The sequence below is a fragment of the Sceloporus occidentalis genome, unplaced genomic scaffold (genome assembly GCF_023333645.1).
Source record: "Sceloporus occidentalis isolate IW3139 unplaced genomic scaffold, rSceOcc1.0.p SCAF_7, whole genome shotgun sequence".
Classification (NCBI taxonomy): Eukaryota; Metazoa; Chordata; class Lepidosauria; order Squamata; family Phrynosomatidae; genus Sceloporus; species Sceloporus occidentalis.
The window spans coordinates 50,536,996-50,563,653 of NW_028316987.1; the positions used below are offsets into that span (position 1 = coordinate 50,536,996).

General features: G+C 38.9%; 1 protein-coding gene across 1 annotated transcript in view; it reads left to right on the forward strand.

The window, feature by feature from the left end:
* The first annotated feature begins 1,153 nt into the window (after positions 1-1,153).
* TOP2B (DNA topoisomerase II beta) overlaps positions 1,154-26,658 on the forward strand; it is a 62,580-nt gene continuing 37,075 nt past the window's right edge. Inside the window, exons 1-11 of the mRNA XM_089532925.1 lie at positions 1,154-1,210; positions 13,828-13,998; positions 14,603-14,693; positions 17,775-17,838; positions 20,076-20,221; positions 20,550-20,647; positions 23,446-23,658; positions 23,741-23,914; positions 24,652-24,753; positions 24,844-24,981; positions 26,028-26,166. Of these exons, the coding sequence (XP_089389051.1) occupies positions 13,903-13,998; positions 14,603-14,693; positions 17,775-17,838; positions 20,076-20,221; positions 20,550-20,647; positions 23,446-23,658; positions 23,741-23,914; positions 24,652-24,753; positions 24,844-24,981; positions 26,028-26,166 (1,261 nt within the window). The 5' untranslated portion in view covers positions 1,154-1,210; positions 13,828-13,902. The remainder of the gene's footprint in view (positions 1,211-13,827; positions 13,999-14,602; positions 14,694-17,774; positions 17,839-20,075; positions 20,222-20,549; positions 20,648-23,445; positions 23,659-23,740; positions 23,915-24,651; positions 24,754-24,843; positions 24,982-26,027; positions 26,167-26,658) is intronic.

Sequence of the window (26,658 nt, forward strand, 5' to 3'; positions counted from 1 at the left end):
ACTCTTTCAGCGATTGGCTGGAGAGGAGCACTCCCCGTTCGCCATTGGCTGGCTGGGTCAGAGGGGGCGTGGCTGCGGCGGCGCCGGATAGGGACCGCGCAGTTATTGTCTGAGGGACTGTGCCGGGAAGCCTCATGTTTGAGAGGCTCCGGCTTCTTGGGCCGTTAGACACACCTCGGAACCGGGGGAGAATGTGAACGCGTGAGGGGCGGTGGTCGGCTGTGCCTTCCGCTGTGGCCCGACGAATGCCGCCTTTGAGAATGATAATTAAATAATCCGCGACGCATTGTGGGCCCTCGGGGGCTGCTTTCTAGTCACCTTTTTCGGTCCCTTTATTGTCATAATCATTATTATCCTTATCAATATTATCAAATACATAGCCATATATATAAATATACACCTACACGTATATATTCAGGCATGGTTTGTTTATTTATTTGTTTAGTTTTGTTCAAACAGCCCCTTTCTTCAGGCCTTTCCCAAGCATTTACAAATTAAAACGCCTCAGGAGGCGAGGCCGGGAGGAGGAGGAGGAGGAGGAGGAGGCGCGTGAAGGGAGCTTGGGGGCGCGCGCCCGTGCATGTGCGTGCGCGTGCATTCGAGGAGAAAAAAGGGAGGGACGTACAGGACGTCGGCCTGCGCTCGCGCCGGACGAGCGGAGCTAGCTGGCTCGCAAACGCGCATGCGCGCTTCTCCCACACAAGGCATCGGAGGCCGGGTCTGGAAGAAAAAAGAAGACGAAAGCCTCTCGTTGTGTCCATGGGCTCGCGCCTGGCGTCTATGTGCGGAGGGTGCGCGCGCTCGCTCAGGAAGAGGAGGGAGGGGGCACGCGCAGGGGCGCGCGCTGGGTGTCTGGGAGGAAAAAATATCCTTCTGTGAAGAAGAAGAAGAAGAAGAAGAAGAAGGAGCCTCCAAGATCAGCCCCCTCCCAACCCCCCTGAAACCCTCACCTCCAAGAGGAAAGGAGGGAGGGAGGGTGGGTGAGAGGGAGGCAGGCAGGCAGGCAGAGAGGGCCTCCCTGTGCCGGCGGAGGGGGGCCTCCCCTTTCCTTTTTTAACCTTTCATATTTATAACTATTTATACTGAGGAGAGGGAGGCCAGGAAGATGGCCAAGTCTGGAGGAGGAGGAGGAGGAGGAGGAGGAGGCGGAGGCGCTGGAGGTGGAGGAGCTGGAGGAGGCGGAGGAGGCAGCGGGGGTCTCACCTGGGTGGTAAGTAGCCTGGCATTATCATTTCCTCTCTATGTGTGTATATATCTATCTCTATCTATCTCTATCTGTGTGTCTTGCCTTGCCTTCCTTGCCATTGCTGCTGCAGGCCTGGCCTGGAAGGAGAGGAGGAAGGCCTCTCTCTCTCTGGATAATGGAGGAGAGGAGATGCTGCTGGGGATGGAGAAGAGGGAGGCATGCAGGGAAGGGAAGGGGAAAAGAGAAGGTGGCTTCAGTGGGGTTCAGTGGCTAAGGGGCCTCGGTTTCTGCGGCCTGCACGGTTTTTGGGGTGTGTGTGTGTGTGTGTATATATATATATATATATATGTATGTATGTATGTCTATGTTCCTTGGGAGTGAAATGGAGGCGTGAGGAAGCCCTTCAGCCAAAGGGGAAGCCTCCACGCCTGTTTCCCTTCAGAGAAAAAGAGAGAGAGACAAGGCGGTGACCCCCTTTCCATAGGCTGTTGTTGTGGGTTGTCCAGTGACTACGTGGCCATGTCCCAGAAGGGTTTATTCTGAAAAATCCCACACAAAAACCATAGATGCCAGCCATGAAAGCCTTCGACTTCAGATTCCCTTTCAGACACTCTGGAAGCCCTTTGCTGCTGCTGCTGCTGCCTTCAAGACGTTTCGGACTCCAAACTACAGATTCCAGGATTCCAGAGGATGGAGCTCTGCTGTCAAAACTAGGCTTATTGAGAAATAATCCAGTTTGAGACTGCTTTAACTGCCATGGCTCAAGGCTAGGGAATTCTGGGAACTGTAGTTTTTTGAGACATTTAGCTGTCTCTGTCAGAGAGAGCTCTGGTGCTACAACAAACTACGACTCCCAGGATTCCCTAGCACTGAGCAGTGAAAGTGGTCTCAAGATGGATTATTTCCTCAGTGTGTTTTGGACCATGACTCTGAAGACAAGGTTCAATGAAGTTCAGGGCCAAAGTCGTTCTTTGGCAGAAATAGCTAAGATCTTGTAAAAAACTTAAATACAAATTGCAAGATTGTATAAACTAGAGCTACAACACTTAAAGGGGTGTCGAACTAGGACTGTGGAGACTACAGTTCAGTTCCCAGCTCAGCCCTAGAAACCCACTGGGTGACCTTGGGCAAGTCACACTCTCTCAGCCTCAGAGGGAAAGCAGAAGCAAACCCCACTCTCTGAACAAATCTTGCTGAGGACATTCCCCCTAAAGTTTCACCTTTGTTGTTCTTGTGTGCCTTCCAAGTCACTTTCTAATTTATGGCAAACCTATCATGGCAAGATTGTTCAGAGGAGGTTTGCCATTGCCATCCCCTGAAGCTGAGAGAGTGTGACTTGCCCATGGCTGAGCCTTTGAACCTTGGTTCAAAACACACTGCAGAAATAATGCAGCTTGAGGCCGCTTTAACTGCCCTGGCTCAGGGCTAGGGAATCCTGGGAACTGTAGTTTATTGTGGCCCCAGAGAACTCTGACAGAGAAGGCTCAGTGTCTCACGAATTCTGGGAACTGGGGCCACAATAAACTACAATTCCCAGGGTTCCAGGGCCGTTAAAGCAGTCGCAAGCCAGATTATTTTTGCAGTGTATTTTGGACCCTTGTCTCCAAAGTCATAGTCCAGCGCTCTCTAACCCCAGTTTTGACACCACTTTGACTGCTGTAGCTTCTTCCTCTGGAATTCTGGGATATGTAGTTTTACAAGATTTGCATTTTGTCCAGCTAAGTGTCACATTAAGATATAGACATCCTCTCCATCAGGGCCTCTTTATCAATTTTATGCAAGCTAGTGTGCTTTTGTTTCCAGTGTGGGGGTTGTGGTTTTTAGGTCCATACCAATGTCCTACAGAAGGAGAAAGTGCAGGCTCTAGCTAGTAGGAAATGGGGAGTTAAGTGATCCTGAGCTGTAAGCAAAAAAAGGGGGCTGGGCTTTAAGACATGCTGTTCATTGGAGAAAGGCTTCCTTTCCTTCTGTAAAGGCCCCAGGAGGGAGGAGAAAGTAGAATGGATACAGTTTCCCCAGCCAGTCACTAATTTACTTCTATCTCTGTCTCTGTTCTTCAGAGAGTTCAAACTAGGGTCATTTCCTTAATGTAACTCACAAGAACAGGCAATAGTAGCAAAGCAGCTTCTTCTTCTTGCCTAAGAGACTTCTGATGTTCTAGGGATCATATGCACTAACACACCATTCTTGATCCGGCGCGGTGCAGTGGTTTGAGAGTCGGACTACAGCTGGAGACCCGGATTCAAATCCTTGCTCAGGCTTAAAAACTCACTGGGTGATCTGGGACAAGTCACTCTCTCTCAGCCTTAGAGGATGGCAATGGCAAACCCCCTCTGAAGGAACCTGTTAAGAAAACCTTATGATAGGTTTGCCTTAGGGTCGACATAGGTTAAAAAAATGACTTGGAGGCACACAACAACAACAACAACAACATTCTTAACATCATTTGTACTTTTATTCCTTGAATTTCAATTTTTTAAAAACAACAATTTTCCTTGTTAAAGAAAAGATGTCTCCACCTTCCTTTTTCATTTGAAACTGAGAAAAGTGACAGATTGTATAAGTATTCCAGGTTATATATTCATAAATAGTGGCAACCATATTTTAAAATGCGTGCTGCTTTGAAGGGATGGTTGACTATTCTTGTATTTCTTTTTGTTAATGTTCAGTTGATTTTTGGCCAAAATTTAATCAGACGAGGTGTAAATGTCCTGGTCTGCTTTGTCAGCTAGTAAACTTGACCATACACAGAATATAAATCTGTGGGTGGAATATGCCTTGAACTTGCTGCTTCATATAGCAGCGTGCCCTATTTTCATAGGAACAGATTAATTCAGGGGTAGTTCTTAAATCTTCCATTAAAACCAATACACTATAAAGTGTTATTAATTTGGACCGGGGTACTCTGTGTTTCATTCTTAAGGTTATTGGAAGTGTGTGTGAAAACATACAGGAGACCTGCAAGACTTGTGTTTACCTGTCCATTCCTAATGGGGTGCATCTGCTGTTGTGTGTGCCTCCAAATCATTTCCAACTTATGGTGACCCTGTCATGGGGTTTTCTTGGCAAGATTTGTTCAGAGAAGGTTTGCCATTGCCTTCCCCTGAGGTTGAGAGAGTGTGACTTGCCCATGGTCACCCAGTGGGTTTTGTGGCTGAGCTGAGAATCGAACCCTGGTCTCCACAGTCCCAGTTTGACACTACTTTAAGTGCTGTAGCTTTAGTTTATAGAATCCTGGAATTTGTATTTTTACAAGATCTTAGCTATTTCTGCCAAAGGATGATGGCACCTCAACTAAAAATCCTAGGATTCTGTAGGATGAGACTAAAGATGTGTCAAACTGCATTATTTCTACAGTGTAGATGTACCCATAGTCTTCATTCATGAACCTTTAGTAATAAATGGTGGTTGGCAGTCTGCCTTCAAATCATTTCCAATTTAGGGTTGCCTTAGGTCCGCCTTAGGGTCACCATTTCATGGGGTTTTCATGGCAAGATTTATTCATACTAGGTTTGACCTTGCTTCCTCTGAGATTGAGAGAGGTTGACTTGCCCAAGGTCTCCAGGTGTGCTCCTGTGGCATTTAAAACCTGGTATCCAGAGTTGTAATCCAACATTCAGACCTCTGCACTACATAAATCCCTAACATAATTTATTTTCTAGTGTCTTTTGCTACAACTTTCCTCCTTATAGCCTTCCCATATGAGTCCAGTAGAGGCTTTAATATTGAGTTCAGAATTATATTTCAGCTTCTGAAATATCACAATCATATATAAGGTAGATTTGTATATTTTGGAAACATGAATACTTACTGAATATGCCATCTAGCTCTTCTTTTTTGTGAATATTCATTTGGATAACTGCATTCTTTCTAGATAATATAAATATTATATTGATAATATTATATTATATAGATAATATAAAGAAATATTATGACTTACAGCAACCCCATGAATTTCATAGGGCTTTCTTAGACTCGAAGGTAGTTTTGCTATTTTATTTATTAGAGTACTTATACCCTGCCCTTCAGCTCTAAAGGCTATCAGAGCGGCTTACAATTATTATTTTTAATTAGATCCATCCTCTGAAATAAAGCCTAAATTATCAGGTATTCATTGGTGGTCTCCCATCCAAGTACTAAACAGAGCTGATCCTGGTTAGCTTCCAAGATCAGATAGTTTGGTGCTTTTAGGGTATTTAAACTGTGCAGAAATAATACATGGCTGCAGTTGAAAATAGTATACAAGTTTTCTTCTAAATTGTGAACAGTGGTTAAATTGTATATAGTGGTTATAGCTGACATTAAGTTTTTTTCTGAATAAATTGTGAAAATTAGAATATAATCAATGACACATGAGCTTTGCCTTAATGAGCACCATTTATTCAGTGGTTCTAACTCAGGAGTAACCATTGGATTTAATCCTGGGTAAATTATTTCTTTTTATTAAGTTTCAACTAGAAAACAGTTGATTTCAGCACTGTTGACACTGGTTGTGCATTTTACTTGATCATCCATATATCCAAGAGGGAAGTTCACCTTTATCATTTTCTATATCTTTACTGGAGTTGGTGTTTTCTTCATATGGAATGGATATTGGTTAGGGATGATTGAGGAAACTATGCATCTATAAGTAACATACAGATCTTAAGTATAAAGGCCTAAAGCAATTGTTAATCCCCTTAGAGTAGACCTTTTGGCTCTAGAGGGGGGCGGGCGGCTGGTAGGTCAGCACCTGTGTATGTTTTATTGGTTAGGCTGGATCTAGGCTGGAGGTGGGAACTCATGCTGTCCTGTAACTCCTAGCATTCCACAGCCTTGCCTATGTTGAATAGCGCTTTTGGGAGTTGCATTTCAACAACACCTGGAGGACCAGATTATTCCCACTCCTGAGTTAGGTCATAAACTTTTAACAGTTCAACAAATTTAGCCTTCCTAACAAAACTATTTTTCTTGGCCATAATAAATTACTTCAAGCTAGAAGACTTGTAGGCAAAAAGAATTTTGATTGTGCTTCTTATATGAGAACTATTTTCCCCCTACTCCCAAATAAAAAAAATTATGCATAGCCTGCCACCAGTGAATTTTTTTTTAAAATGTCATTTGCATTAAGTAATAAATATAGAGGTAGCAAATATTCATTTAGGCATGATTTGTGTGATTTGTTAACTGCCTTTGAGTCTATGCTCAGGTCCTGCAGACTGGGGCCCATGGCCTGTCTGATTCAGTCCAGCTCTCTGGCATGCAATCTTCCCCTCTTTCTACTACCCTCTACCTTTCCTAGCATCATTTGTCTTTTCTAATGAATATTTTTTCTCATTATGTGCCTGAAGTACGACAACCTCAATTTAGTCATTGTGGCTTCCAGAGAGAGTTCAGGCTTGATCTGTTCTAGAACCCATTTGTTTGTCTTCTTGGCTGTCCATGGTATCAGTACTTTTCTCCAGCACCACATCTCAAATGGGTTTATTATCTTCTTGTCCACTTTCTTCACTGTCCAGTCTACATGGTGATGGCAATACCATGGTTTGGACAATTCTAGCATTAGTGCTCAGCTGTATATCATTGCACTTCAGGATCTTCTGTAGTTCTTTCATGACTGCCCTTTCTATTCCTGATTTCTTGAATCCAGTCTCTGTTCTAGTCAATGTTTGATCTAAGGTTCAGGAAATCTTTAACTATTTCTATTTCTTCATTATCTAGATTGAAGTTATGTAGATCCTCCATGGTCATTATATTTCTTTCTTTTTGTTCAGCAGTAAGCCTGCCTTTGTACTTTCTTCTTTCATTTTCCTTAGTAATTGTTCCATGTTTATGATATTATCCGCTTGTAGTATGGTGTTATCCGTGTATCTTAGATTGTTGATGTTCCTTCATCCTATCCACTTCTCCTTGTTCTATGTCTAAACCTGCTCTTCATATATTTTCTGCATACAAGCCAAACAAGTGGATGATAGAATGCAACCTTGGCTGCCCTCTTTGCCAACTGGAAACCATTATGTGTGCCTATTCCCTGTTCTAACAGTAGCCTCTGATCATGAGGATAGATTCTTCATCAGGACTACCAAATGCAGTGGCACTCCCATTTGCTTAACACTATTTCATAGCTTTTCGTGATCTATGCAGTCAAAGGCTTTGCTAAAGCACATGCTGATTTTTTTCTGGAATTCTTTGGTTAGCTCCATTATCCGTTCTATTTTTGCTATGTGGTCACTAGTGCCTCTTCCCTTCTTGAACCCTGCTTGTACCTCTGGTATTTCTCTCTCCATATATGATTGGAGTCTATGCTGCAGAATTTTACTTGCATGAGAAATGCTGTGGTCTCATAGTTACTGTTGTCTTTTGGGTCTCCTTCTTTGTGGATGTATATTGATAGTTTCAAATCTGTTGGCCACTGTTTTGTTTTCCATATTTGTTGGTATATTTTAGTTAAATTGAGTTGATTCTGTATTTGTGGATTTCTCTTATTTCAGCTTATACTCCATCGTCTAGAATTTGGGGTTCATCCTCATATGGTTCCTCATTCCACGTGTCATTCATTCTATCATCTCTTTTATATAGCTCTTCTGTGTATATCAAATCTGTTAAAAGTAGGGATTGTAGGTTTACCAACATCTGGTATTCATCTGTCAGATTTTTAAAAACTCATCAGACTATAAATTGCTTAGTATGAGGGGGCTAAGTATAGTTAGAATTACTTCAAGCATGCTTTTTAAAGCCCATTTGATTTAAATACCAGATAATGAAAAGTTTAAAAACACTTTCAACTTAAAATATTATTTTAAAAGGAACAGAAAACAATAAACTAATACAGAAAACAGGGCAGAGGTACAAGGTTTCACCACATGATGTGCGGCTGCTGTGAGACAATGACTGGACACCAACCAGGTGATGCCTTTTGGCATCGCCCTTCAGCTGCTGTCCAAGGCTTCTTTCTGTTGGTTATGTAGCAATCTGCTGGTCACAGCCCAGCAGGGCAACTGGGGCTTCCTCCACTCAGGTATAATCTCACAGGTAAAGCCTCTGTTCTTCTTACCAACACTCTATCTTGGGCTTCTGTTAGTTATAGCATGGCTACTGGTGCTTCCTCAAGCCAGGTGGATAATCTCACAGATGAGACCTCTGTTCTTCTTACCAATCCTTCTTTGTATATATATCTGCTCCTTTTCACATGAAGGAAAGTTGCTGGTTTTGTCCAGTTTTTGTTTTAAACCCCCCCCCCCCCAAGTATCACATAGTATCTACTCTATTGGACATAAACTTGCTTGATTAGATGGTGAGATCCAGAAAATACAAATCTCCTACTGTATTTCAGTGATAAGTGTGAGCAGTATGTCTCCTACAGAGACTGAATCCAAATCAGCATTGAATTGATGGATATGAAGCTGCCTTACTCCACCACCATCAAGTGGTAGCTGTAGATGGTCTAGTATTTCCCTCTGGTATACCACAATTTATGGATACATGCATATATAGAGGGAAATGTGTGGAGCAAAGCAGCTACATCATTTCATGTGAGATTAGTGCGTTAATACGGAGATGCCACTGATAATGTATAACATAAGCTGAACTCTTGATCTGATCTAATACTATTGCAAACTATGGTTCCTGTTTGTAGTTAAAGGTGCCTCATCACCACTGTTGTTATGACATTTTAGGTCTTTACAAACTATAACTGTGTACCAAGTGATAGGGAGACCTTAATTATAGCATACTGTGTAAATTTACCTGTTGTTCAGATACCACATGCTACCCACTGCCTTCATAGTGTGTGACAGAATTAGGTGGGTTCTCTACCTACTGACTGTTTGAATCGTGAATATCAGAATATAGTGGTCGGATCCATATGTACATACTTAGAGTAGAACCATTGTAATCATTGGGAAGTCCTCTTGATTTCATTGGATTGATGTTAAATCTGATGGATCCAATCTAAGCATGCTCATATCCTAGTAAACACAGGATTTCTCTAAAGGAAATCTAACAATTTAAAAATATATATTGTTTTAGAACAAAGTTTGACTTTCTGACTTATGGCAACTCTCAGCCTCATAGGATGGCAATGGCAAACCTCCACTGAAGAAACTTGCCAAAAAAAAACCCATGATAGGTAGTCATAAATAGGAAACTACTAGAAGGCACAACACAACAACAAAGGTGAAGCTACTGAGGGATGTTTTTGGTAAGATTTGTTCAGGGGAGGTTGCTCTTGCTTTCCTCTGAGGCTGAAAGAGTGTTACTTGCCCAAGGAGGCTTGCCAATGGGTTTACAGGGATGAATGTGTATTCTAACCCGAGTCTCCAGAGTCATAGTCCATTGCTCGAGCCACTACGCTGGCTTTCTAAAGCCTGGCTACATACTCATTAAGTATGAATTAAAGTCTCTCTGGTGTGTGGAGTTTGTTTTACCAAGTTTTTACAGATTACTTCTGTAGCCTGTAAACTTTTGAGTTAGAAGTTATGCTCCTATAATGGTAGGTGTGCTGTGTAAATTAGAACTATAACTTTGGTTACATCCACACTGCAGAAGTAATCCAGTTTGACACCACTTTAACTTTCACAACCCAATGCTTGGGATACTGGGATTTGTAATGTGTTGTGGCACCAGAGCTCTCCGACAGAGAAGGCCAAATGTCTCACAAAACTACAATTCCTGGGTTTCCATAGCATTGAGCCATGACAGTCAAAGTGATGTCAAACTGCATTATTTCTGTAGTGCAAATGCAACCATTGTCATGACTACTATAACTAGTGGTTAACAACAATTTCATCTTTTCACATGGTTGGAAAGTTATGAGAAGGAAAGTTGATGCTGCAGATCTGTTTTATTTATCTATTTATTTTTAAAATATCTATGCCTTATTTTATTAGGGAGTGGGGCAGCTTCTAAGAAAAGCACAAGATCTGTTCCAATAAATAACTCGACACTACACTACTGAAAATGTGGCTTTTAAAAACTGAATTGGGACTTATGATTGTATACTCCAAGAAGTAGATTTTACAGTCATAGGATAATTATAACCTGTCACATTTTTTTGTGTTCAGAGATCTAATTCTATGCATAACCAGTTCAACGGGTATGATTTTGTGTGCAGGTTCATGTAGGAAGAGCCATTTCTTGCAGTATTTAACTACCAGGCCATAGTGAGGAGTTTTAATTAGGTTCCAGGATTAACAGAATGCTAACACCAGTAACTGCAACACCTGTAGGGACATTCATGGTTTTTCTTGACTCTTTGATGGAATCACTCCTGACATCTTTATATTCCCTGAACTCATTTATTTTCAGAGATTATTTTCCAGGACACTTTAAAAAAATCATCATTTACAAAATGTGCATGAGTGTCAAATGGGGAAAGAGATGTTGGAAGAGAGCCTATCAAAGATTTTCAGATTTTTTCAGGCTATCTCAATACATAGTAGCCTAAATACCCAAAGGCAACAGATCCTCCCTGATCATGGAAGCTAAGGAGAGTCAGCCATGGTTAGTTCTTGAATGGGAGACTGTCAAATGAATACTAGGTACAGTAGGCTAAGTTTCGGAGGAATGAACTGACAGAGCCACCTCCGAGTAATCCTTGCCTAACAAAACTCAGTGAAATTAATGGGATCACCATAAGTTCACAGGCAATTTATTTATTGATTTCTTGCACTTACTGTATATAATATATAAGTCTAGAAATGTTAGTTAAAAAATTGAACCCAGAAACCTGGGTCAACTTATCCATGGGTCAATGTAAATGTAAAGTACTGTACTGTACTTTAACTCTTATTAAAAAAAGGAACCATCTCCTGAAAGCTCAGAGCACCTAAAAGAAGCACCAACCCCCTCTACTATTGCATCCATACAGCCTTTAGGATGAGCATAAACAATTATGCTTGTCAAAAAAAAAAAAAAAGTTCTTTAGCATCATTTTTTTGTTGCTTTGTTATATGCTGCTAAGTCTTACACTCGATTTATCCACTGGTCATATCAAAATTATTATTATTATTTATTATTATTAACCTTTATTTATAAAGCGCTGTAAATTTACACAGTGCTGTACATAAATTTTTTAGTCAGACGGTTCCCTGCCCTCAGGCTTACAATCTAAATCCATAATTTTGGTCCCAAAACCTGCCCTTGACTTATATATGAGGTCGACTTATAGTTGAGTGTATACGGTATATTCTCCCAAAATGAAATCCAAGGAGGCTTGAAGGCACATACACAAAAACACTAGTATTAATGCAAAAATGGTAAAAGAGGTCTCACTTTCCAGTTCTGCTGGTATGAAAGGTAGAGGAAAGTAGAAAGAGTGGAAGGATGGACTCTGTTAAGGAGGTCACAGGTGTGACTTTGCAGGAACTAAGCAGAGCAGTGGAGAACAGTGAGTCTTGGAGATGCCTCATCCACAGGGTCGCCGTCGGTCGAGATTGACTTGAGGGCGGTTAACAATAATAACAAAGTATTTCACACCACCTACAGTTTCTGTGTCATCTTCAAGAGAAGCCGCTACATAGAATGCATAAAATTATTTATTTATTTATTTAGGTATTTATATCCCGCCCTTCAGCCCTAATGGCTCTCAGGGCGGCTTACAATATTATAGCAACATGGACCTAATATGGAGGCAGTCACATATTAGATTTATTTAGTAAAAGTTGCTTCTGCCTCTAGCTTTTCAGGTAGCAGGTTCTGGCTATGTATATATTCTGACAAACAGATCCTTAATGTGTAGTGTACTATAATATGATCTAGAATTATAATTGCACCACTGTGGGTAGCTTTAGGAAGTAGGCACGTTTTACAGCATTGTGAATAGCTTTGTGATCCTCAGCTTTTTTTCCCCTCCTTGGGAGGGAGGAGGGTTTTTTTATCTTCTCTGCCTAAAATAACACATTTTTTATTTATATACAAGTCATCTAGTTTCAAGTATTTCGGGAAAATTCCACCAAATTATTCCAAGAAAGCATGAAGATAGTTTGCAATAACCTGGTTTTGTTTTGTGTTTTCTTTTTATTGTAGTCTTAAAATTGCAACAATTAAGACTATGTAAATAATGCAGTCATAGTGCAAGAGTATGAAACATGAAAATCCAAATACTATGTTCCAAGATATTGTTCTAATATTCTAGCATGGCGTAGTGCTTTGGGCGTTCAGCTAAGACTCTGGAGACTAGGGTTTGAATCATGGTTTGGCCATGTAAACCCACTGGGTGACCTTGTGCAAGTCACACTCTCTCAGCCTCAGAGGATGGTAATGACAAACCCCCTCTGAAGAACCTTGCCTAGAAAACTCCTTGGTAGGTATGCCTGAGGCTTGCCATAAGTTGGAAATTACTTGAAGGCACAGAACAACAATCCCTGTTTTTCACAATGTTACATTCTAAAAACATGGTTAATAATTACCATCTAGCCTTCAAATTTCTCAATTTTATCTGCCTTCCAGAATCTTATACAAATCACTTTCATTATTTTCACACTTTCCTAGATCTTATAAAGCTGTTAATTGATTTCTAGGATCTTATTACTATTTCAGTATCTTAAAATTGTTTTTGTGTGTTCTGTTATTAATCTTCTTATTGATATAGTTGAGAACAGAGGCTGGGGACTCAAGAATCACACAACCAATGATTTTAAGCATTTGTTTATTGAGTAGCAGCCTTCTCTGTTCAGATCTAATTCAGAATAAGGTCAAACCACAGTTTGACACTACTTGAATGAGCCTTTAGGGAACCTCATATTTATGTGCTTTGTCTTTCCTGAGTGGGGTGTACTGTATATACTCATGTATAAATCTAGAAATTTTAGTCAAAAAATTGACCTCCAAACCTGAGCCAACTTATCCATGGGTCAATATAGGTACTGTACTTTAATTCTTATTTGAAAAAAGGAACCATTCCCTGGTGAAAGACAAGAGTGCCATCTGTCCTGGAAGCACTGTGCCCCCTCTATTCTCTCATCCATCCAGCTTTAGTCTGATCATAGTTATGTCTGCTGGAATTTTCTTTGGCAATGTTCTCCTTTCTTTTATCCTTTAGAACATTTGTTACATGCCTCTAAGTTTTACCCTCAACTTATCCCTGGGTCACATCAAAATCCATCTTTTTGGCCCCCAAATCTGCCTTTGACGTATACATGAGGTTGACTTATAGTTGAGTCTATACAATAATTCTTTTTATTTTTATCATTATTTTTTTATGGTGAACGTATGATTGGTGTTTGGGGGCAAACAACAAATGTTGGTTGCTACAAAGTGGGAAGCTTCAGTGAAAGTAAGCTAAAGGAGCCTTAATGCTCATTGATATACTGTCAAACTGTGTCTTGGTGCCACTTTGAACCAGCTTTCAAAAGAAACCTTCAACATTTCTATCATGGTATGGAGAATTCATGTATTTTATAAGAAGAAACTGAGAGCAAGTCCTAAAGGTATCCAAGTAGGTGATTGTGTTGATTAGACCACAGATTATTAAAAAAACAACCACTCAATAGTATTAGGACATATCTAAAAAGCATAGAAAAGGCCGGAATAGTGTAAAGATTGCTACTTTCCAAAGTTTTTGGACAAGGCAGAAGATGACAGATATTATTTCTGGGCAGGGCTTGTTTACATTTGTAGAAAGAGTCAATGTAGTTTAGTTATCTTTCGTCTTTTTATTTCAGACACTGTTTGATAATCAGAACAATGCAGCAAAAAAAGAAGACCCTGAACACACAAATAAAAATGATTCAAAGAAGATGTCTGTTGAGAGAGTTTATCAGAAAAAGACTCAACTTGAGCACATACTTCTCCGTCCTGATACATACATTGGTTCGGTGGAACCTGTAACTCAGGTAATTTCCATTGTTCTCTTTATTAAATGGACACTATTGTCTATTGTCATAAGCAAAGTTTGTTGAAGTAGACTCTTTAATATAGTGTGGCCTGGTGAATACTGTGTTAAACTGAGACTTGGGAGATTCTGGTTCAAATCTCTGATAAACCTTAGTCTGGTCAATGTTTCTCTCAACCTGACCTTAAACCTCTCATAGGATTGTGAGGATAAAATGAAGAGCCGTGTGTCTTGATATCCTTAGAGAAAAGGCCAAACATAAATGGAACAAATAAATAAATACTCCCAGATAATGGTGTGAAAGTGTATTTGTGTGATCCATATATACAATAGGGTGGCTCCATGGGAGGGTCCATATATTGGACTGCAATTCCTGTCAATTCCAGCCACCATGGCTAATGGCCAGGGATGGTGGAAGTTGTAGTTCAAATACATCTGAATAGATTTACAGTTCCCACCTCTGGTATTAAACAAAACAAAAATTACTAGACAAATAATCAGTGCTGGGGATTAAAAATAAGTATGCTTTATGGAATGTTCAAATAGCAACTAGAAATTTTTCTTTTAAATTAACTCAAGTAAATCTCTGTTTTCTTTACATCTAGTTGATGTGGGTGTTTGATGAAGATGTAGGAATGAATTGTAGAGAGATTACCTTTGTCCCCGGCTTATACAAGATCTTTGATGAAATTCTTGGTAAGTGTTACTAACAGCTCTCTGCTTTTGCAGAGTGCTTAGAAATGAAAAAGCTATAAAGTGTAGGACTGAAGCAGACATAATGTAGCCAATGATTAACCATGATGAACAATTGGAAAAAAGATATGGTGTTATGTTTCTTCTTTTCAGTTTTGCACTTTTGCTGTGAATTCCTTCTTCCAGTGCTCTCAGCTGCAGTTTGCAGTTATGTCAGTACCAAACTGCAGCTGAGAAAAGTGGAAGAAGGAATTCACTGATAATTATAGTTTTATGAGATATCTGTCAGAGAGCTGTGGTACCACAACAAACTACAAATCCCAGGATTTCATATCATTGAGCCATGGTGATTAAAATGATGTCAAAGTGGATTATTTCTGCATTATGGATGTAGCTTCAGTCTTTCCCCAAGTATTGATTATTTTGTCTTTATTTAGTTGAAAATGATATATAATTTAGTTTATGTCACTGATCTTTTAGAGCTTGCGTAGTAGTTTAATGATTAGGGAAGCTGGAATTTATAGTGTCAGATGTAGGCTTGGGGTAGGGCAGACAGTGAAGTATATATTGTGTGAAATGTCCTGTCCAACATAAGTCTTTGTATGCTTGTAATTCCATTAAGATTCACTGTGGAGGCTGCAGTCCTATATATGCTTAACTGTGATTAAGTCCTGTTGAACTCATTGGGGCTCTCTTCTGAGAGATATGTGAAAGACTGCATGGCACAGGACAGAGTGAAGGAACCTGTTTGGGAGAGAAGAAGGCAGGTGAAAGGGAAGAAACTCTACCTTTAAAAGCTTATTTTAAACAATGATTTTCATTTAGTGCTTATTTTGCTAGGATTTCTCATTCTAGAGTACAACTTCAAAATTAAACAGACAGGAAAGAAAGAAAGAGAAAGAGAAAGAAAGAGACTTACAGCCAGAGAACAAGTTCTAGTCATAAGCTATATTTAACAATTTAAACAATTTGTTTTTATATTTTATTGTAAAGTTTTCAAATAATTTTATCTGTGAACCTGTTTGGATTTTTTTTTCTGGGAGAAAGGCAGCATAGAAATTAAATAAGTAAATAGTAATACAATTTTAAATTACCTAAAAATAACAGTTTTAACTACTGTCTAATAGGTGTTGAACTCACATATCTGTTATACTGCATTGGAATTCAGGTTGTTGAAATGTTTGTTTATTAGTTACCACTTGCCTAGTACATTCAGGGACTGTCAAGACATTCTTGGCACTATATCTTTAAGACAGGGGCAGACAGAGTGTGGCACCCATTGATGTGTTTCTGGCCCTTGTTATCTTCAGAATCCTTATGCTGACCCCTTTCTGATCAAAAGAAGAAAAAGAGAGTGAATTGCTGCTTCTGAAAGGATTCAGACGCAACAGTTTTCTTTTTAAATAGGTTATAATACCTCCCTGGAATGCCTAACATCAGAAAATACCCATGTTTTGAGAACCAGAAGTAGACTTCAGGTTGCTTTGGTATTTTGTTTTTTCCTGTAGTTTATGCAGTCCATGGAGAGGTGTAAAAGTGGCCTGAGAGCCCACAGTTGCCAACAGTCCTTTAAGAATAGAAAGGCAAAGAGACAGATGTGAAGGCCAGAAATAAATTAGGAAAAAAACACATTTTTTTCTATTTCCCCCCCTGAATCATGCAAAAATAAAACATTTCATAATTGATTTTCTTCCTTTTTTCAATTTTTATTCAATTTCCCCCCAGTTTTTTTTAACCAGGCCTTCACATCTCTAGGCAAACAAAGTAGAAGATTGGATATTGTATTAATGTATATGTTAAGGCTGTGATCTTAATAACATAATGGCAGTAACTGACCCTTTTCTGGCCAAAAGGGGGAAAAAACTAGAAGAAATAACCAGAGGTGTGCTATGTGGGTCCTATATTGGCAGTAAGGCAGGACATACATTAAATACAGTTGGCTCTTCACATTTGTGGCTTTGACTTTTGAGATTTCATTATTTGAAGATTTGATTAATAGGTTCTCTTTAGGAATCTCTAGATCCTCCAGCACAATTCTGCCAGAAGATGACCATAGAGTCACACTGGAAGAGCTAGAGATCCCTACAGAAAATATTTCTCTAGGCATTTTAGGTCATCCAGTGCAACTCTATGAGGGCCTCTCCTGGATGATGGCCATAGAGATGTGCTGGAGGACCTAGAGTAAACAAACAGTAATTTTTTTATTTGTGTTTTTCCCCCCACTTTCACAGGGGTTCTGCACCCCTAAACGCAAATGTGGGGGGCCCACTGTAATTGCAAATTTTGTGTCTAATCATCTTTTGGCCAATAAACAGGACCATTAGAACTTTGTCCAATTTTTGTCTGTGCCTGCATACATGAAAGCATCTTGCATGACAGGAGGAGTCACCGATTTGTTTTGCAGATTTGAGACTTCCAGAATTGTCAGAAATCAATGACAGGGTTTTGCTCATTCACCTATGTGAATGACTTGATACACTATGGTATTCTTGATATGTGCATACTTGCAAAAAGAGTACACATTTTGGAAAGAATGGTACAAACATAATATAATGTATCCATTAGTTTGAATTTTATCTGGAAAAAATAGAGAAGCTAATGAACCATAACAATTAGATTAATTAGCATTGAATTCTACAATCAGCCCTCCATATCCATGGATTTTTTGTCCATAGAGTCGAGCATCTGCAACTTGAAAGTATTTTTAAAAATATATAAATTCAAAAAACAGCCACCACCTGATTTTGCCATTTTATAGAAGCAATACCACTATGCCATTGTATATAATGGGATTTGAGCATCCATGGATTTTGATATCTATGGGGGGTTTTGGAACCAAAGCTCAGTGGATATAAAAGGCTCACTGTAGTCAGAAGAAATAAACAATGATGCAGATATAAATAATATACTAGAAAACGGGCTAGCAGGTTTTGTTTCAGAATGACTCTGTGGTGTATTGAAGTTACTCAAAGGTGTTGTATGAAATGCATGGAAGCATGCAGTGCTTAGCTGAGCTGAAGTCTTTTTTGAATATGTTGTGGATGATGTAGTTACTGCCACTGAGAAGTGTTAATTTATTTCTAGTAAATGCAGCTGATAACAAGCAGAGGGATAAGAATATGACCTGCATTAAAATATCAATTGATCCGTAAGTGTTTGTTGATTTATCTTTCTTAAAATCTTGCTGGCAAATAGTATGATTTCTTGCAATCCAGTGTATTAATTTCTGCTTCCAAAATCTGACTAACATTATTTAGAGTTTGGAGGCAGGCAGTGTGTAAAAGATAGAGTGGAAGAAGAGTTGCGTTTTTTAACAAGACAAAGGGCCAAAACAAATGGCTTGGTTAAGCTAGCTTCAGGCTAGCTTGGGAGCGTGGTGTTTAGATATGCCACACCCCTAAGCTGGAAAAAGCCACACCAGCGATTACACACCAACCAGCTTCTACCCAGCTGAGGGGTGTGGTTAGCTCTAGAGGCAAAGGGGTGGCTTTTTTCTACCCCCAAATAGGAGAGGATTTTTTCCACTCCTATTTGGGATGGAAGCTGGCCGGATTGTGACTGTGGCATGCAGTCTGTTTTGTCCCAAACAGAATTGAGCATATAGGGAGGTGTAGTGGGATGGTTTTTTAAAAATATGTTGGTTGCAATATATTTTTTAATATGAATGTGATATAAAATCAAATTTGTACAGTCCGCCCTCTGCATATGTGCCCTTGCTGTATGCAGCTTCAAGCTTATGTGGATGGCGAATGGCAAGGAACAAAATGGTGCATGCACTGGAAATGTGTGTGCGCTGCAGCGCGTGGGAATGCGCCACCATTCAAATAAATGGGACTCCAGCATACACGACATTTGCCTTTACGTGGAGGGGGGTTCCAGAACGGATTCCCCCATGTATGGCAAGGGCGGACTGTATTGATTGCATTGACTACTCAAGATATACAGTCACCCCTCCTTTCTCGCAGACTTGAGGTCTGCGGTCTTGAATATTCACAGAAGGGCGACTTACTATCAATGGGGCACACCCCTGTGGCACACGCCCTATTCAAGACTATGAGGCTTTTGAATATAGGCGAGTCTCAATTTTTGCCTGGGGGGGGGGAGGGTCCAGAACAGATCTCCCGGGAAAACGAAGGGCTGACTGTAGTGGTTTTTTGCTTGTACGAACTGATGATTCTTTTTGAAGTGTGAATGATGTCCATGTGAAACCTCTCTGAAACAGTTGGATCAAAAGTTGCCTCCGCTAGCAGAAAGCCATTTCTGTTAATGGAAGGATCATTTCTGACTTCGTCAAAGAGTGCTTCTTGAAAAAAGTAATCTCCAAATCCAGAACACTTCCTCCATTTGTGTTAACTGTTGTGTAAAAATGTGCATACATTCATTTTCAACATGCCTTTGTGGACTCCAGCATACGCAACATTTGCCTTACGCGGTGTGTGTGTGTGTCCAGAACAGATCCCCCCATGTATGGCAAGCATACACGACTCCAGCATACACAACATTTGCCTTACGCAGGGGGGCAGGGGGGAGCATCTTGAAAAAAGTAATCTCCAAATCCAGAACACTTCCTCCATTTGTGTTAACTGTTGTGTAACAATGTGCATCCATTCATTTTCAACATTCCTTTGTGGAGACCCTCCTCAGTTTATACACCTACAGCTTGTATTTTCTTTATTTATGGTTTTATAGTTCGTCTATATAAGACACTTTTTTTTATAGTGGAAGACTAGGATACACGGTGGCACTGCATGAGAAGAAGTTAAGGAACAGTGCCTTTTCTCTGTAAAGTGTGGGTATCTTTATTCTTCATTCAGAGTAAAAGGTCTAACTTGGCATACAGCGGCGGCACAGCTGTATAGCATCCGTTTGGCACTGCACCATGTGGATGCAGCGCCAGAAGTGTGTCATGCTGGCGCGCTCCGTTTGGAGTCCTTGCGGCATCAGGGTGCCCTAGGAGGGTGGAGTCAGGCATGTGTCATCAGGATGCTGCACCCTGTCTCTGCCCCCAGGCTGGCCTTGCGGGATGGTCTGTACAGGACCTAAGTCCTGGGGGAATCTAATTTAGGTTATTAGGATTTGGAGGAACTCTACATACGTGTTTGGGGTATTAGTATCAGCAGCCACCCCACCCCCCGAATAAGCAGTAGAGGGTGTAGCAATCTGTCATGTAGTCTTGGCTCTCAAACTGTTTTTGAAGCCTTAAATACATCACTGCCCCAGACATAACAACCACAAAATGCAGTGAAAACACAGGAAAAATGATTCTGAGGAATCCCAAGGTTCCTTGGCACACTATGAAAACCTCTATCTTGGACAATTGTTGATATCTAATTTAAAACTGCTGTGGGATTTTAAAAACAAGATATTTGTTATCTATATTTTCAGTGAATCAAATATTATAAGTATCTGGAATAATGGAAAAGGTATTCCAGTTGTGGAACACAAGGTGGAAAAGATGTATGTTCCTGCCTTAATCTTTGGGCAGCTGTTAACTTCCAGCAATTATGATGATGATGAGAAAAAAGTAACAGGTAAAAGAATGCAATTTTTTTTGTTCAGAACAAGTTAAATGAATAATAGTAAATAGTAATGACCATTTTCTCATGTTCATTGTTAGGTTTAGAGCTGGGAGATCTGGGTAGATAATCAAGTATATGCAAGATTGAATATAGTGTCCCTGTAAAAACAAGTTTTTAAATCATTGTCTATTCCTTTGTTAATATATGTGTGTATGCTCACTGGAGTTCCTGGTTCACAATTTGTATTACATACTTATATGTCAGTGTATTACACTGAAGTTTTCAATACGATAAACAGAACTTTGAGATAAAATGTTTTTGTAAACATCATTTTTTTTAGGTGGTCGTAATGGCTATGGTGCGAAACTTTGTAATATATTCAGTACAAAATTTACAGTTGAAACTGCTTGCAAAGAATACAAACACAGTTTTAAACAGGTATGCATGTTTCCAGTAATACTTTTGCAACTGTTTTGTTTGAAAAAAGGAATTTTTCAAAAACATTTTATAATCGAACCAATATATTCACTGTGAGAATGTTATGTAGTGAGATGACATATTTGGTATGTATGTAGCTTAAGGATATTGGTCTTGGTTAGAAAAGTGCAAATACATAGTACAGGGTATATAACAGGAAAACGTGTGATTTTTCTGTGATTCTTCCTAATTGTCTTAACCCTAGGAGAAATAACAGCAACTGTTATTGTGGGGAATCCTGTGACATCTTTTCCAGTGCTTTCAGTTTCTGGCCAGTGTATATGTAAGTTGTTGAATTTCCTCACACTGAGGTGGTCTCACTGGTTTATGTCTGAAGCACATTGATAGAGAAATATTCACACTGTTGTTGTCACAACTTCTGGGAATAAAGCATATCATTTCAAGTAAAGTTACTATGACATTTGTTATGAATATTATCTGCTTCCTGTCCCTCGAAAAAGCTTAACTTTTTTCGGTGTGATCTAGCATGGTTGGGGTTATTTTTCTACAGTATTCATGTTGTAATAACAAAATTTTATGGATTGTATCTAATCTTAGCAGAAAAAAATACAAGGCCTGGCATTCTGCTACTGGTTTTGTGTTTTGTAGGTAGTTGTGTGGAGTTGTGCAAGTACTAATGGAGCAGTTGTTGGTTTTTTGGGTCAGTGACTCCTTTGAGAATCTGATTAAAGATTTGGACTTGCTTCCCAGAAAAATGTACTTAGAGACAATATTCAAAGTATCAGGAAGAACACTGAAAGAAAGAAAAATTGCATGGGCCACAGGTTAAGAACCTCTGTACTAGACGCAACAACTAACACAAACAACACCTAGCATAATGAAGTTGTAATGAACTGTGAAAGTACAGCATGCCCACGCCATATGCGGGCTCGCCATACGCAGACTCAAGGTCATGCGGACGGTGAGCCCTGGTGCACGCCACCATTAAAATCAATGGGACTTGAGGTCCCACAGTATTTCCCTTACGTGGGGTGGTGGTGGTGGTTCTGGAACGGATCCCCCGTGTAAAACAAGGGTCCACTGTAGTTGTACAACACCTGATATAGAAAGAATCATATGTACTGAATTTGACTTTTGAGTAAGGGTGGAAGCCCATCATCTACAAGTAATAGAATGTTGTTTTTACTAACCAAATGACATCATTATATAACCATTAAAGTCACATTTAGAGATATTAAAGAAAATATGGAAAGAACAATTAATCATAAAATATTTAATATTATTAATTAACATTGCATAATATTACCATGGACAAGTATACAGGTAGAAGATGATGAGAGAACCAGAAGAATTAGAGGTATAAAAGATGTATAAAAGTAAAGCTATATAGTTTAAAGACACTATTAGATGTGATAGACATATAAATACATACTTGAGAATAAGGGTAAAATAGAGATTAAGGATAGTAGAAATGTAGAAAGAAAAGAGAAAAAGCAGAAAGAATAAATAAGAAAAGTAAAGAGAATAGTATAGAGATAGTAACTTTATAAATTAACTACAACAAAAATATATTATACAGTATTAACACATACAATATATGATAAGTAGATGGGATTTTGAAAGGAAAGGTGATAAAAGAAGGTCAAAAAGTATGTAGATAATAAAACCAGCACTGGTAAGAAGGAAGTTTTGTATGGCTGGATGGGAAGAAAGAGAAAGTATGTAAAATGTAAATATTGAGAAGAAGGTCTGAGAACATGAGAAGATGGGGGAAGTGAAAGAGAAGAAGGATGATGAAAATAGGTAGGAAGGAGAGGTAGAGTGGGAAGGAAGAGAAAAGGAGAAGCAGAGAGAGGGTTAGAAGGTGAGAGAGGAATAGAAAGGAAGGTGAGAATGGGTTGGAGGGATATTTGGAAAGGAATGACAAACAAGGATGGGAAGGGAAGGGAAGGAAAGGCAAGGCGAATACAGGGAAGAAGAGAGAGTATGTATTAAGAAGAATGATAGAAGATGTGTAATTGATGTTGGCTGGTAATTGGTAATGGTACTGGTTAGTGTGTATTTTGTATGATTATGTATGGTTATGTATGTGTTTACTATTGTTATTTTCTTTTGTATCATTTGTGTTGTATGTGTTTAATAATTTTTTAAAAAATTATTTAGGTGTGATCTGTAGACCCCCCAGTTACTAGTAACATTGTACAATTGGCAAACCTCTTACATTATTTTCTCAAATGATGAGTCTGTGATCTCTTCTGACAGTATCCCACAGTCTGTTGCATTAGACCCTACTGATTTCTGAACAGGGAATAGCTATGTTGCAATAGTCATAGGACTCAAACAGGTGGCCCAAAAGAGCCACTGTTAGGACAATCTGGGAGCAGGACATGCCCATGACACATGTCCCTGAATCGTGCTGGGGCTGCCTAACATAGCCCATACCAGGCCGCAATGACATGTTTGCTGTGGTCCTGGGACAATCAGGGTGGGAGCAGCCTCTGGCCATCCCTTCTGCCCTGTGTTCTTCACCCCATGTTATACTCATATTGATTCTTATGTAGCAAGTTGCCATGTTATACACATACAGATGTGTATGCATTGTGATAATCATGCTGGAATATAGATTGTGATGTTTCTGAGAGAGTAATTGGAAAAAATAAAAGTTCAGACTCTTTAGTGAAAGTATAAGATTAGTATGGCTGGAAAGTGAAACAAGGAATATGTTTGTATAATCATTTATAGAATGCAGAAATATGCTACAACTCTCACTCACTCATACTCTTTCTTTTTAAATGAAGACTTGGATGAACAATATGATGAAGACCTCTGAGCCCAAAATAAAACATTTTGAAGGAGATGACTACACATGTGTGACATTCCAACCAGATCTTGCTAAATTCAAGATGGAAAAACTTGACAAAGATACTGTGGCCCTTATGACAAGAAGAGCTTATGACTTGGCTGGAGCATGCAAAGGGGTGAAAGTTATGTTTAATGGAAAGAAGCTACCTGTAAGAGACTTAATAAAATAGTCCTGCCATTGAATTTGTGTGTTTTAAAAGACAGTAAATGATGATTTCTGTTAAACTGTAGGTGAATGGCTTTCGAAGTTATGTTGATCTTTATGTAAAAGACAAGTTGGATGAAACTGGAGTTGCTCTGAAAGTTATCCATGAACTTGCAAATGAGCGCTGGGATGTGTGCCTCACTTTAAGTGAGAAAGGGTTCCAGCAAATTAGTTTTGTGAACAGTATTGCTACCACAAAGGTGAGTGTTCTTGTAGCATTTATATCAAGACATAAAAAAATCTCCAATGTGCAATTTCAACATATTTTTGTGACCCCACTAGGCCAATTGAAGTCCAGAGAGGCCTTTTTTGAAACTTCAGACATGAAGCCTAAAGGCATCATATATCTATATATAGATATATATTTGGCAGGGGTTGGTGTGGCCCTCCAAGTTCTCCTATGGGGTTAATGCAGTGTCCCTAGCCTACAGCAGTTGCCCACCCCTGTTTTAAAATATAGAAAATTGGAAATCCAATCCAGTTTTCAGTTTTGCATCTCCAGATGATATCTTTGTTTTGTTGCTTCTGAGAAACAAATACATGCACATGTAAACATGCTCTGCAGTTCTTTTCCAAGTAGGGACAATGGGCTATGGTATACTGTGCTATCCAGTACTGTGGTATAATGCCCAGTGCATGCACTACCTAACAAAACGTGCACAGTTTATCTCTTCAACAATATCTTGTATTTAGGCCACAGTCTTTAATGGTATTAACATTATGGATTCTATCCTAAAATAAGTTCCAAGCATTTACTGATAGATTATAGACTATCTATTCTATCTTGCTCTTTAAAAAACAAACAAAACAAAACTGGTCATTGACTAAAATAAATTTTTGTTGTTTTGTCTGTGATAATTGTACAGATAATTAAGGTTTAGAAATACTAATTATAATTATCTCTCTCCTTTGGTTTCTTTTACTTTTTCACCTTAAGGGTGGTAGGCACGTTGATTATGTTGTAGATCAAATTGTTGGAAAATTGATAGAGGTAGTGAAGAAAAAGAACAAAGCTGGGGTTTCAGTTAAACCATTCCAGGTATGTTGAATTTCACAGTTTAATTTCAGATAAAAAGGGTAATTTTGTCATTTCAGTATCTTTAAGACCTGTTTATGCATATTTTAACAGGTGAAGAACCACATATGGGTTTTCATTAATTGTCTAATTGAAAATCCATCCTTTGATTCTCAAACAAAAGAGAACATGACACTCCAGCCTAAAAGCTTTGGGTCCAAATGCCAGTTATCAGAGAAGTTTTTCAAAGCAGTAAGTATTGGCTGTTTGTTTTATGAGCACAAACTTTAATGGAAAAAAATAAAAAGTATTATCTTATTTCTGGAATAAAGGGAATCTTGCTATCCTGATTATATATTTATAGTGTTATACAGTGTTATTCAGTGTTTAGAAAATGCTGCTAAGAAGACCAGCCATGAAAAGTTTTTCAAGAAAGTAATGAAAACAAACTATTTTAAATCTTGAATAAAGCTGTTATTCATACTGCAAATACTTGATACATTTTGGGTAGGGTTGGGGGATATGCTTCAAGGAAAACCAACCCCAAAGACTTCTTGGGCACATAGAACTAATTACACTTGTCCCTCCATATTTGCTAGGGTTAGGGGCACAAGGCCCCTGTGAATATGGAAAAACCACAAATAACAAAAACACCATGTTTTTACCTGAGATGACACCTCTCTAGGAATCTTTAGGTCCCCCAGTGCAACTCTGTGGTCAGCGTTCAACAGACACTGACTATAGAACTGCACTGGAGGAGCTACAAAGACCTAGTAGAGTATTCTCTAGGAATCTCCAGGTCTTTCACTGCAACTTATAGTTAACATTGACCATAGAGTTGCACTGGAGTACCTAGAGATTCCTAGAGAGAACATAATCAAATCCGTTAATAAACAAATCTGCAAATATTAAAGCTGCAAATATGGAGGAATTATTATTATTATTATTATTATTATTATTATTAAGCTTTATTTCTAAAGCGCTGTAATTATACACAGCGCTGTACAAAGTCGGTAAATGAGTGTAACTTGGTTTTTTGAGCCTTGTGCGATTTGCTGTGTGGCACATTGATATGGTCTCTGTTTTTAGAACTGTAGAGTAAATGAATGTAGAAAGAAACGATTGGTTGAGTACAAGACAGGATTATGACACTGAATTTTGTATATCCTTCTTGGGGGAAAATGGGATACTGATGTTTCAGTACCTTATTTAGTGTTTTATTTAGTGCCAATTTATTCATGTGAACCTTTTATCCATTTTCTTAAGTATGATTGTGTGGGTTAATTTTTTTTTAACAGGCTTCCAACTGTGGTATTGTGGAAAGTATCTTGAATTGGGTGAAATTCAAGGCACAGACACAGTTGAACAAAAAATGTTCCTCAGTGAAACATAGCAAAATCAAGGGCATTCCAAAGCTTGATGATGCTAATGATGCTGGTAAGGGTGAACTATTATTACCGTTGCTGCTAGCACTACTATTACTACCACCACCATTATTACTATCATTTATTTACATAGTGCCATCAATGCACATGGCGGTTTACAAATAAAATAACAACAAAAAACTACCAGCTTGTTTCCTAGAATTAATTCCCCTTATAAAGTACCGTAGATTGATTCTATCTCCCTCTCTCCCTATAAACACATAAACTTACACATATTTGCATTTTTAGTAAAAGTATTTTATACATGATTGTCAAAATCTATATTTTCAGTATGAATTGCCTTATATATTGCCCAGTTACCACATGTCTCTCTTTTTCTGCTTTATAATTGTTTGCTGCTGTCAGATTAATGTTGGACAAATTAGATGTTAATGCTGTTTCTTACATAATCGTTACGTCAAATAAATAATATACATTTTTGCCTCTTTACTCACCTGATCATTTTTTTAAAATGAATGATCTGTATTGTTACAGTTAAAGTTTT